At 35.1% G+C, this 13,003-nt stretch overlaps 2 protein-coding genes, 1 long non-coding RNA gene and 1 pseudogene across 5 annotated transcripts; all 4 read right to left on the bottom strand.

Moving 5' to 3' along the window:
- Positions 1–1,261: 1,261 nt before the first annotated feature.
- LOC124440316 lies at positions 1,262–1,507 on the bottom strand. The gene is made up of 2 exons (XR_006946653.1): positions 1,474–1,507; positions 1,262–1,369 (listed from the first exon to the last, which is right to left on the bottom strand). It is a non-coding gene; the product is annotated as an uncharacterized LOC124440316 (long non-coding RNA).
- Position 1,508: 1 nt separating this feature from the next.
- Positions 1,509–3,116, bottom strand: LOC124438524 (protein SREK1IP1-like; the record flags this gene model as incomplete). The annotated part of the gene is made up of 7 exons (XM_046988696.1): positions 2,994–3,116; positions 2,856–2,924; positions 2,577–2,702; positions 2,247–2,322; positions 1,794–1,886; positions 1,665–1,696; positions 1,509–1,546 (listed from the first exon to the last, which is right to left on the bottom strand). Coding segments are annotated over exons 1-7 (459 nt in total), but the record flags the coding sequence as incomplete, so codon positions are not given.
- Positions 3,117–3,470: 354 nt separating this feature from the next.
- LOC124440301 (general transcription factor IIF subunit 1-like) lies at positions 3,471–7,637 on the bottom strand. 3 transcript variants are annotated; one of them, XM_046990663.1, is made up of 10 exons: positions 7,565–7,630; positions 7,101–7,186; positions 6,393–6,459; positions 6,113–6,303; positions 5,569–5,854; positions 5,157–5,235; positions 4,867–5,004; positions 4,563–4,790; positions 4,251–4,394; positions 3,471–3,943 (listed from the first exon to the last, which is right to left on the bottom strand). In XM_046990663.1, the coding sequence occupies exons 2-10, from the start codon at positions 7,115–7,117 to the stop codon at positions 3,582–3,584; spliced, it is 1,512 nt and encodes a 503-aa protein (XP_046846619.1). In that variant the 5' UTR covers positions 7,118–7,186; positions 7,565–7,630; the 3' UTR covers positions 3,471–3,581. The 3 variants fall into 3 exon arrangements, with proteins under 3 accessions (XP_046846619.1, XP_046846637.1, XP_046846629.1); XM_046990681.1 differs by lacking the exon at positions 7,101–7,186 and having other exon boundaries at positions 7,565–7,637; XM_046990673.1 differs by lacking the exons at positions 7,101–7,186; positions 7,565–7,630 and adding an exon at positions 6,717–6,817.
- A 694-nt stretch (positions 7,638–8,331) lies between these two features.
- Positions 8,332–12,904, bottom strand: LOC124435767 (annotated as a pseudogene).
- Positions 12,905–13,003: the final 99 nt, after the last annotated feature.

A 13,003-nucleotide genomic window follows, 5' to 3' on the forward strand; every position in this document is an offset into this window, starting at 1 on the left:
TACCTATTAGAGTACAGAATGGGATTTATCATATGCATCATTGCTGCTTTTTTAAATAAATGTTTTTCACTTTTCAAAGCTTTTCTACAAATATTTTGCTTCTTATTTCTTTTCATGAGATTGATGATATAGAGGTAATATAATCCAATAACTTTATAATTTCTAGAAAGCTGTTAAGCTTCTAGCATAAAAGTACACTATAGGTATTTAATTCATTTGGTTTTATTGCCTTGTTATGACATATCCATATGCATTTCATCATTCATGTATGAAGAAAACACCAAATGTGGATACTCAGAGAACAAAATGCACTACCAACTGCTTATGAAATTTATTATTGAAGTGAAAACTGTTTTAATCATTCAAATTGTGCACTTATATTGAAAATATAGGAAAAACAAAACAAAGTGAAAAATAAGGGTAGAAGTATTAAAACTAAAATGAATTATAAACACCATTGGAAGCATAAGTGTTTTGATGATTATTTGCATTTTGCCCAATTTATATATCAATACAACAAAATCAAAATGTGCTACAACTTTACAAGTATTTGATGCAGTTGCACTTCAGAACATCACAAAAGGTTACTTAAAGTAATTTCTATACAATATTGTTTGTTTTCATTTACCAAACCTATGCAGACTTGAGTCTTTTGAAATTTAATATGAAACTCAATTACAGAAAATACGTAAATATCCAGAGATTTAATATTTACTTTTTTAAAGAAACAAGTAAAAAGAAGCAAAATAGCAATGATAAAAATAAGCTAACTTCTCTCTCGTGAACCACTGTGGAGATGAACTATGATATACTTTTTGTATAGACTAAAGAGTTTAATCGATCAAACAAGTTTGACGCTGGTAAGAAAACGACGCATATCTGCATTCATAGATGTGTAGCCGACATATAGCTCTTTCATCGATAGTTATAAATACATCCTCGTAGGAGCCGATAACTGGAAAGCTATGTTGACTCGCTGTTACGAATTGTAGGTTTTTATCGTGATTTTCATCAAAAATTGCTTGCCGAATCCCAAATACACACATTTTCTTCTCTTTCCTCAGGAGGGAGTGGGAAATTGTGAAATTTTCGGAAAAGCGGTCAATTTCGGTAAATCTCAGCGGCAACGGACGAAATCCGCCATTTTTTTGGCGTCACCAGATATCTAAGGCCGCGCTTGAGATAGCCGCTCCAGTTATTATAGAACTCAATGGTAGCAACTGGTAGCAACCAGTTACGGTTGTTAATCACTGCACAATTGTTACATGAATCGTCATGAATGTTGATGTAATAAACGTTGTGATCAACAGTGCTCTAATGCCGATGTTTCATTTTCTTCTTATCACGTCTTCTGTGCTTCTTCTTCTTGCTAATGAAGTCAAAGGAACCCATCATGTTACATTATGTTTTTTTCAAGTAATATTATTTTAGAAAAATAACTTGGAATAAAATCATGGGTAAATATGTACATACCTTTCCTTTTTGCGCTTCTTGTGTTGTTTTTGAAACTTCCGTTTTTTCCTTTCTTTTTCATCTGAATCAGAAGCTAAAATAAACGATGTTGAAATTGTTACACTTATTCAATGCATACAATAAATGAACTTCAAACTCTTGTATAAAGAAATTCAGATTGGAAAAAAACTTTCCTAGGCTTCAATTCTTACATGATGCATCGCTAGAGGAACTTTTTCGTCTTCTGAAATAGAAAAGAAACAGATTTCACAATCTTGAATTTCCAACCCTATTTCAAACGCATTTGTTTTTACAACAATTAGTTCATCATCTGAATGTACCTTTTTCGCTCGGGTGTTACTGAGGATTTCTGTTGACGTGGCATATTTCGGTCTTGCAAGGCTTGCTTCAGAGAGCGAGATCTAGCCTTTAATCTAAACAATGTAAGAGACAGTTACAAATATTGTGCTGACAAGTTGCATGGATTTTATTTTTTCACTTGCTATATTGAAATAACACCAGGTTTGAGGTTGGTCAACAGCAAGGCATGCAATGATGGGGAGGGGTTGGGGTAATGGTTGTGGAAGGAGGTTGGGGTGGCGGTTATGGTAGGGTTTGTGGGGGGTATAACACATCCCGAAACTATACTTGTAAAATGTCATTTATTGACAAATTAACTTACACCAAACATAAATAATTTTCATTTTTAATCACACCCATTTTTTCTTAACATTCATTTTCACCCCCTTTTCTACACACTAAGCTCTTCATAATAGCACTAACAAGTTATCTACAAACCTATCAGAGTCACTGGAACTACTATATGGGTGTCGCTTTTGTTAGTCTGTTTAAAATATTTATCCCTTCTTCCTAAAAAAGAAAAATACTGAAAATTCATTTCTTTGACACTTAAAGAGGATAATTATAAATGTAGATCAGGTCAAAGAGGAGGAAGATTAGTAAAAATGACCAGTTGCAATCAAAGAAATTACTCTTTCTTAAACTTAAACAAATGTAATATCACTACAAGGCAACAAGTTGTATGACCACAAATATAACTGATTTTTAGAATGAAAACAGGCAAATGGCATTTGCCATAAGCATTTAAACTAAATCTAGCTCACTTTTGGATGGAGAAGACAAGCTTTCACTGTCACTTTCTTCACTTGAAGTACTGCTAACATCAACCACAACATCATGCTCCGAATCAATCTTCAAAATATTGCGACATTGAAATGTCAAATGTCCACCTTTAAAAGATAAATAATCATAGCCAATAACTTATTTAGCAAATAATAATAAAGATAAAAAGTTCTAATGTTCTGGTAATAGTTGTTTGGATTAAATATGTACAGCACAAGTTTAAGAAAAGTTTTTAACATAAACTGAAGATGGATACATACTGTAGCCACATTTCTTGCATCCAGCTTTAAAACTACTTTCTTCCCTTTGGGTTAACCGTCCAATAAGTCCTCCAGGAACAATACAATCAGACGTCAAATGTTTTCGTCAGATGGACTAAAATGTCTTATTTAAATTACCTTCAATATCAGCCTGATTTTGCATCACATCAATGTAAAAAGTCCAAATTGCCTTTTCTATCGTGATACAACACAATAAATAAATAATAATTGGGAAATACAAATATGAAATGTTTGTTAAGCAGCGTACTTCATGTAGTATTATAATAAAATTTGATAAAGTTTTAAAAAAATGAGCCTGCGCTCTTTTGTAAAAGTAACCAAAATACAATCATTTTCCACTTGGCCTTCCAAGAACGGCTAGACGCACTCTTGCAAAGGTTTCCTTTATACCTAAATAATTTTCACCCAGCTGGTGATAAATATCAGAGATCCCTCCCTTCTTGCTACACATTTATCCAGGGATGTTTTCAGTTTCCACCTCTCAAATATCTGAGCGGATGAATGAAAACGCATCCAGTTTAACAATTTCGCGTCAACGCTAAAAATATTTACAAGGAGTATGTTAAGCTCCTGTGAATTTTCCACACTCCTGCATATGACCAATAAAATGATGATTGATGATACTATGTGCAGAAAATGATTCACAGTCACGAAATATTATACAAAATACGACAGTTAGAACGCACAAGCATGCAATATTAACAACTAGGTCCGTTTTAAAGAAAGATAGAGTTTTCCTTTGATCATTTTTTGTTCTGGAACGATTTTCTTTAAGATGGCAGCTATCTGCTGTACTGTCGTCCCACTGGACAAGCCAGTTTTCTTGGTCTTAAATTTCTTCAGTAAGTCCTTGGTGGTCATTGGTTTGTGCGAAAGATAGCGGCGGACTGCCTCCTCTGTAATTCCAGACTCAGCGGCTCCTCGGGATGACGGTCTCTCAGGTTCATTCAAAACACGTGATGACAAAGAGCTGCCACTAGCTGCGCGAGATATCGGACTATCAGTATCTTTACGAGCTTTTTTGCTTGGAGTTTCGTCTCCGGGAGAGTTCTTCGTGCGCTTCTTTCCTGAAGGTGAAAGTTTGTCAACATGTAATGGTGAAAATGCTAATGTAGCTAACATACAACTTCAAAAAATTCATTCCTAGCGAACATAACATAATAATTTGTCGAAACATGTTAACATGTGAAACGAACCAGTTTGACATAACAGATGCAAGTCTTTTGGCATTGTTCAAGCTCAAAAACCAATCTTAGGCAGGCCGTAAACCGAGCGCAGAAAGACTGACTGTTATAACAACATTATAAACCTTGCCAAAAAATTTGGATACAATTTAAACATGTCAAGAGACAAAATTTAAACGTCCTTCTTTACCTGATGGGTTAATATCCTTCAACTTGTTAGCAGCATCTGCAATGGTCTTGTCAGCAGATTCAACACCTTTAACTGGTGTACCAGATCTGCTACTTGATGATGTGCTAGATGCACTTTCAACCTTTTTACCTTTCTTCTTTTGCCCTATAACAGATCGTATGTTTAAAGCACTTTGTAATGTAAATATTTAACACAAATCACAGCGGCTTTAGATATTGAATACACGAAAAGCATACAGAGACCGACACATGTAAAAGGAGCAGTCGAAAACTTTGCAGGTATTACAACACACGTGATTAAACAAGAACTCACCTTGTAGTAATACAGCAGACTTTGTTGGATCTTCATCACTATCCATATCATCTTCATCATCTTCTGAACTATCATCATTCTGCTTCAGCATACCTTTCAATACCAAACCTCCCTTGCTTAATCTATCCTCTTCGAGCTCACTGTCGTCTTCGCTATCTGGATTAAGTTGAGCATTTAGATCATCTTCAGCCTTTGGTTTCCCATCATCTTCTATTTTGATTTCATCGTCTATGTCGGATATATGAGTCAAATTACTAATCGTCAAATCTTTAAACGACTGAATCCCACAATCAACAAAACCCACCGGAAGACATATTTTCAGAATAATCGTGCTCTTTTGAGTCTTCGTAGCCATCTTCCATTTCATCAAAGTCGCTACCACCATCATCTTTCTCTGATTTTCTGGTCTTTCCCAACTTTTTCTTAGCTTTCTTGAACTTTTCTGAAAAACCATAAAAAATTTCATCACATCCATGCAAAACATTAGCCATTACACACAAGTTTAGTTAAGACCGATATCATTTATAATATTGCTAAGGTAAGGAAGTGAATATCGACGGCTACAACGTACCCATGTACACTCGTCAAAAATACCTTCATCCATATGTTCCTGGTCATCTTCTTCACCTTCATCATCCGATACATCGAGTAGATCATCGTCATTATAGATTTGCTAGTTGAAAATGAAAAAAGTGATGAAAGAAAACAAAAGTGGAAAAGTAAAAGTACGGTACCACCATGGCTGTATGCCTCGAACTCTAACATCTATAAAAAAAATTAATGATACGCTCATAGGGAATTGTGCTAAATTATGAAAATCCTTTTCAACTTTTTGCAAAATTGTCATAACTTGGTAGTTCTAAATATCTAAGAAGTTTGTTTGTCATACGAAATTTCTCTTATAAGCTGAATAAAGTATGTTTTTCCACATAAAACGTTGAACATTACAGTAAGCAACAATCAAATCCACTACACATTACCCAAGATTAAATGATTGTGCACTTACCAGCTTATCAACTTTCGACTTCACTTTAGGAATAACAATTTCTTCATCTTTTTCCTCTGCATCGGTTAGTCTTTTCTTTACCATGAGCGAGAAATAGTTGATGGTTCTGTTTCTCAATGAAAATTCCTCCTCCGCTTCGTCTGCTGTAAGCGTTCTATAGTTGATGACCGGAGTGAACCTGTACTGTGAGTCGACTGGGTGGGCTTCGAACGATCCATCATCAGCCTGAGTGAATATGTAATAAGCAGCGTTCTGAACCATTGTAGCTTCTTTTACGCCTTTGTACCTAAATATTTCAAAACAACGAAAGCTTTTGACTTTTGTTGAGGCAATTATTGTCCACAGTTTTTTTGTATAACATTGCGACGAACAAAATTCATCTTAGTGAAGAGTTGTTACCATTTGACGAATGCAAAAGTAATGAAAACATGACCATGGATTAAAAATAGTTTATGTGCACTTAGCCTCTGTCCAATCAAAAAGAGCTAAATGGATGACATCATAAACTTGTAAAAGTTGACAACTAAGAACAGTTAAGACTTACATCTTGCCACCTTTACCACCAATCTTCAAAAGCCATGGCAAATCCTCATCCTTGACTTTTTTTTTGGAGTAGCCTCGTTTCTTTCTTAGTGCCTCCAATCTTTGTTCCCGTCCATATTCACTTCCAGCTCCAAACTTTGGCATTTCCTCTTCTTTCAATTCAACTGTGTTTCTCTCGCGCATCAGATGGGCCTGGATAGTTATGAAAAGCACAATGTTATTTCAGTTGTTTGCTGTAAACATCTATGATGGAAACTGGTAAGTTAGTAAGTAGTTTACACCTTGGTTATAGTGGATAAATCAACTTTTGTGTTGAACTTCATTATGGAATGCCTTTTGCTCGCATCTCTGAATTCAAAAGAAGACATACCTTTGGAAAATGAATAATTCAAAATATGTTTGATTATAATGATAATACTAATGCTTGTTCTCATACAAAATCCCATGAAGAGACACATCCAAGAAATGAAAGTATAAATGCTTCATATAGGGTCATAAATTCTACCTCAGGCAACTCATCATTAAACTGACATAAAAAATTTAATTGCCGAAATTAAAGACATTGAGATAATGTGTATAATGACAGCAATTTAGTAATTGCTTACCTTTATGACAGCCCCGTAGATGAACGTGGTTAGGCAAAATAAATTGTAATGATAATTTTAAATTTAAAATATGTTTATAACAATGTCATTTGTAATGAATTTCAAAATATTTTGCAATATATTTTGCCTAATGTTGTCAGAGAAGTAAAACAATGAAATTTTCTTCATGTTTTAAGAGTGTGGATTATCAAACAGACTTTTTCAATTTAAATTATAATACTACTCTACCACAAGTCCAACCTTGAAATTTGAACAAATGCACAATTGTGTACATGCTTTATGACAATTAAGCATTCACAAGAGTGAAATACTTTGCAAGGGACAAACTATATAACTTGGTACAAGACCTCTAAAGAAAAGGGTTGGTTTTTCTAAACTACGTACTTGAAAACTTTCACCATAAATGAGTTATAATTATCAGCATTAAAAGGAGCAAATGCTTTATTTCCATTCGCTGAAGAAGCTTTGATCTGAAATACAAATTAGTGGTAACAAACATCTCACACCACATAAAGAGGGGTATATCAAGAGGAAGTTGTATATTGCTATCAATCAAAGCTATCTTGTTACATACTGACGATTTTCTTATCTCTTATCAGTATATTCAGCATAATAATAAAAAATTGCTTAAGAAAATGTAAATCTTTCATTCTGTATGAATATAATTGACTGTTTGAGTAATCAATCAACGACAAAAGACAATTAGTAAATTACAACGGAAATGGGAAAGTTGAAAATATTGAAGTTTTTGCACGTTACAAAGCAAAGAAACTTCATACTTTCTAACACAATATCAAGAAATGAAAATTATATATGCTTATGTTTAGATATACAACACTGCATCATACCTGTGAAGAGGAAGATGGCCTTAATGGAATCTGTTCCTGAACTAAAGGTAAACCTATTTTGTTCGCCATTTTGATGACTAATGATAAACTTCATGTAATACGACACAAACACTACCTTCTGACAACAACCTCTTCCGACAAGTAGGTTGCCAGTTACCACCTCTTGGAAAATCAAAGACCACACTCGACTTACAGAAATTATCAATAATGGTTGGGATAATAATATTTTACATGATAAGTTTGATAGAAATACACAGTATTCTATCAATATCATATCCACTTGACATCACTTTACCATTGCACATATTAACGAGCGAAGGGATTTATTTTTACTTTGAAAAGTAATTCAGGGGATTTTTTATTTTTGAATTGGAGAACAACGGTTTAAGGAATATAATTTTTGTAAAAATTGATGATTGTTACACGATTTTGTAGCACGTTATAAAGATAAAACTTGCTTGCAAAACTATTTCGCTCAAAAGCTCAACTGATAGAGTGGTGTGGCTCATATGTAGGAACGAAATTTTGAATTTTTGAAGTATGAAATCACAATCTACTTAAATAGCACAGTGTCTCGTCCCTTTCTCAAGGAGCGTGGCAACGAAAGCTGGAAAATCGGGATTTCTTAAGGAAACTCGTGAAATTTTGGGAGCTTACTCGGGAATTTTACAAAAATACAGTTGGCAACACTACGAACAATTCAAAAGATCATATGTAGCTAAACAATAAAAGTAAGAACGTACTTCAAAAAATACGACCTTTGAAAATCTCATTTCTTGTCACTATAATTGAATCTAGAGTTTACAAGATGATGTGTTTTTTAGAGTATGTCTATTTTTATATTTCTTTAAAATTATCTGTTGGAATTGGAAAATGTTTTTGTTAAACAATCCACAGTAATCATGAATATTGAATGACTATAATAATATTCATATACGTTTGAGAAATAAATTTCACTGTGGGTGGAGTAGTCAAGTAAAGCATATAAAGAAATTTGGGAACGATGTTTTTCAAAAAGAGCAACTTTCCCAAAAGAGTGAAGGTCATTTGTGTGACTTACGTAACTCTAGACCTAACTCACACGTAATGAAAAAATTATTCAGCTTAAGTACAACGGCGCTCTCGTGTCTAATTTCTTCTTAATTTTTCCAGCCTCGTTTCTCAGTCTCTTGCTTTCGTGACTGTTTCCTTGCATCGCATGTGCAATACTTAGTGTATTGAGAGTACGCATCACTTCGTGATGAATATCGCCGTGAACGTTTTGATGCCCAATTAGGGCCAGCTCGAGTAGTTTCCGGCCTTGTCCTATCTTACCCAAGAAGAGATAGGCGTGACCAAGGTTTGTCACCGCGCTGCTAATTTCGGCTGCAAACCATTTACTCTCCTTGGCCATTGGGTTATTAGGACTGGCGGTCTGCAACTCCATCAGACCTTTCTCTAGAAGTTCTTTTGAGCGTGCGTTTTCACCAAGACCACCGCACGTCACTCCAAGAGCAATAAGAGCTTTACCATACTGAAAAGGACGAACGTTTTTCTGAGACGTTTTTATATGCTTCTGGTGGATGGCTATGACTCGCTCTAACATTGCTTTGCTTTCCATAAGTTCCTCTGCAGTTGAGCAAAGTTCAGCTTGCTCTGTCAAAATCTCGGCAGCTTCGATACTGTCGGCACCGTAGCGTTGTTCGATTACAGCGTAAGACTTCTTTAAAAGTTCCGTAGCTCTTGCACAATCGTTCAGCACTTGAAAATGGATATTTGCCATAATGCGATAAATTTGAGCTTTACTCTTTGCAGTTAAACTTTTTCCTGAAGGAGCACAACAAGATGCGGTAGTAACAATACCCTAGCCACTGAGGAGTTGTCATATCCACCAGAAATACGATATTGCTCATCAAAGGAATTCACGACTCGACAAAGATGTTCTTGCCGATGTGCAAAAACATGAGTTGGATCAAGACTATCATCCTTCGATCCCGGATGAAGAATACCACCTACATAAAAAGATTCCGTTGGATCTTGAAGACCAGCGTCACGAAACTCTGCAAATGTATAGTCACCAAGATTTTTCCTGTACTCGCTAATTGATCTCTGGGCATTAAAGCTTCTCAAGCGAGCAAAATATGACATACAATGCTTCCTTTCTGCCAAAAGCAAATGTTGTTTTTCCAATTCAGGAACTGTGACATACAAAAACACGTGACGAAGCACTTTATGGATACCCGGATGAACTGTCACAACTTCAACGCCTAAAATGAGACCATATGTTAAATGCTGTCCGTAAAGAGGATTAAAAAAATAGCTCAAATCAATCTTCAATTCCGAGGGTAAAAAGATTGTTCGAAAAAAGTTGAAAGAATAGATAATCTTTCCAGAGGTTTATGACGTCAGTAAACGCAACATCCGGCAAATAACTGTAAATATTTTCACAAAAGATGACGTTATAAGGCCATATCTATGGTTCGCAGGCGTAGCTAGAACGTTTAGTGGGGTTGCGTATATTCATATATCCAGTTTCGGTTCAACTTTAAGAAAAGTATCGTTACATGTTTTTCATTCCCTAAAATAAATGATTGAATGTTAAAAATTTAAGAGTAGATTAAACCAAAACTTACCAGACAAAGGCTCATGTGTTACTTTCAACAAAGGACAAGATCTTATAAAGTCTAAACCATCAGACATTGATTGAGATGGTTCAAGTGATGCACTATTGTTGTAACCAAACAAAGACTTGATGGCATCAATTTCAAGCTTTATCCTCTCAAACATGCTGATTGCACGATTGACAAAGCCACGGAAAGATAAAATATTGGATTCCTGTTCCTCATTTTCTTGAACTGTTGTACTAACCTCTTCATTTGACTTAACAGTAGCTAGATTTGGCTTCGTTTGCGTTTGTAAATGGTATTCTGGTATTTTCAAGTGATGAGAAAAAATTGCCATTGGGATAGGCTTGTTTTTACTGCATGATGCAATGAAATCAAAAATGTGAAGTAGTACAGGATAGCATTTTACTATAGCTCTTGTAGCTAAGGCTATTGAACTAGCTTGAACAATCTCGAGGTCAGTTGAGTCTGAATTTATTTCTTTCAAATTCTTAACAGCTTCATTGATGTCCGCATACAGGTCTTCATAGTTGAAGTTCTTGTTTAGCTGGATTTGATGTTTAAAATACATTGCAGCACATGTGATTGATAGGGGATTGTATAGCAGCAAGCTGAAGAGATGTTCTGGAGCATCTTTTACATTGTCTGCAGGATCATCGGACTTCCCAACAATACCAATAAATGCATGTCTAGCAGATTTCAAAGTCATTCTGCAAATGAACAGAAAAACAATACTAAGTATTTCCATCCAAATGTTTTCCAAATATATGCAGCAAAGAATTTTCAACATCTAGTGAAAATCCTGTAAATGTAGGCTTCTGGTTAGGAAGGATCTTACAAGATCTTATAGGATCTGAAGCTAGGATCCAACAAGATCTTGTAAGATCCTGCATAGGATCCTATTTTTTCCCATGCATATCCTGTAGGATCTTGTCTTATGCAGGGCCCTGTATCATACCAAAATCTTAGCAAGGGGAAATTAATGCACCTAAATAGAACAGGAAATATGCTACCCTGATTGAAAACCAGAGAAAGCTCCTTTAAAAAAGACTTTGACCACAGAAAAAATAGTAAGGTCCAAATCAACGCTACACCACTCCCTTCTAAATAACTTCCTGATATTGTTATAAACTTTAAGATGCTCACTTTCTTGCAAAAATCACCTGAAACATGCATGGACACATAATTGAATCACACGGCCTTCCAATTTTAATTTCTTCAGACTGCCGTGAAAATGCACAAAATAGACACCATGTTAAGCAATTTGATTTCACATTAAAAATTCCACATTCTTACCTTTTCATGTGAAAACAAACAGGACTACTGTTCACATCATTTTCAGCATGTGAAGTATAAATAATGTACCCATTCCCCCAATCTTGGTCAGGCAACCACTCCTTGATTGGTAGTCTTTCATCTAGATTTTCAACTAAAATATCCAATACAGTTTTTTCTTTAATTTCTCTTTAATAGCTTCACTAAATTTTTTCAGCTTTTCGTCAAATGTTACATCAGCAAACTGCATATTCTCGAAGTCACAACCAAGTTTACTAGCAAGCTGTTTATAGCTTTCCAGAAGACTCTCTTTATTTAAGGCATTCAATGTGGCAGTCACTTCATCCTTTGGCCACAATTTGAAACGAAAACTTTCATTCCTGGTTTCTGTCAAGTTTCCTGCAAAAAGTCGAGCTAGTTGTGTTCTTCCTGAGCCTGGCAAACCAACAATTTTCACTTCATTGTTTCTATGAAGAATTGAGTTTAATATTTCTAAGTCTTCTACATAAGGTACAATTTGATGATTTGGTGCTGCTGGAAGAACATTTAGCACAAATTTCTTCCTTTGTTGATTACTGTAGATATAATATGCTGTGCTAGCAGTAACACACAGCGTCGCTAGAAAATAGTACTTGGCAGAAGGATTGTCTTTAAACACATTTCTAATGTAAAGTTTCTTGGATGCATCTGTTGCAGATGAATTGAATCTAACATTTACAAGTCTTGCAAATCGATGTCGAACTCTTATTATATCTACACGACGACCAAAGTTGTACCAGTACATTTTCTTCTCATTATTCACATGCAAACATGACTACAAATTCGGTATGAAACATAAAATCTGAAAATTCTCTTTTAACAATTTAAATAATCGACGTACATCTTTCCCACGTGAATGGCATATGTGGGATTCCCATGGGATCCATATTTCTTCGTGTGTATCCGGATTCCCGACCATATTCCGAGGGGACACGAGTATACATCATACTATCACCCCCCCGTCCGTTACCGGGATGTTGATTAGGGACAGGCGATACCAGCTTTCTCGTGCGATACGATATTTATAACAAAAAGGAGTATTTTATGACAAGCAGGGTAAATGATATGACTATACTTAGATTGTGTACTTAATAGTGTCAATTTTTATTGATAATATTACATTATAATACTAAAATATAAATAAATTTAATTTAACGTATCTTGTAAGCACTAGTATCGTACAAGTATCGAAACTTTTCTTCAAAACCCTGGTATCGATAGTTTCGAGTATTTGGTATCGGTATCGGTCTAATGTTGATAGTCGTGCAAGGACTCGTAATTTGAATAAACCAAGAATTGTTTCACACATATATTTCATTTCTCCATTAAACGTTAACATGCGATACCCTAATGCTCAGCTAAACTGTCTATGGGTAACGGGAGGAATCGACCAAACGGAATTTTTTGGGTGGGAAAATTTTCTTTAGTTTAAGCGAGTTCTTCCCATAAGATTAACTATAATATCCAAGTTAAAACTCTCTTATTCTTTGTATAACAAGCAAACTGGCCTCCCCTGTTTAAT

Source organism: Xenia sp. Carnegie-2017, unplaced genomic scaffold (assembly GCF_021976095.1).
Source record: "Xenia sp. Carnegie-2017 unplaced genomic scaffold, XeniaSp_v1 HiC_scaffold_1, whole genome shotgun sequence".
Taxonomy (NCBI): domain Eukaryota; kingdom Metazoa; phylum Cnidaria; class Anthozoa; order Malacalcyonacea; family Xeniidae; genus Xenia; species Xenia sp. Carnegie-2017.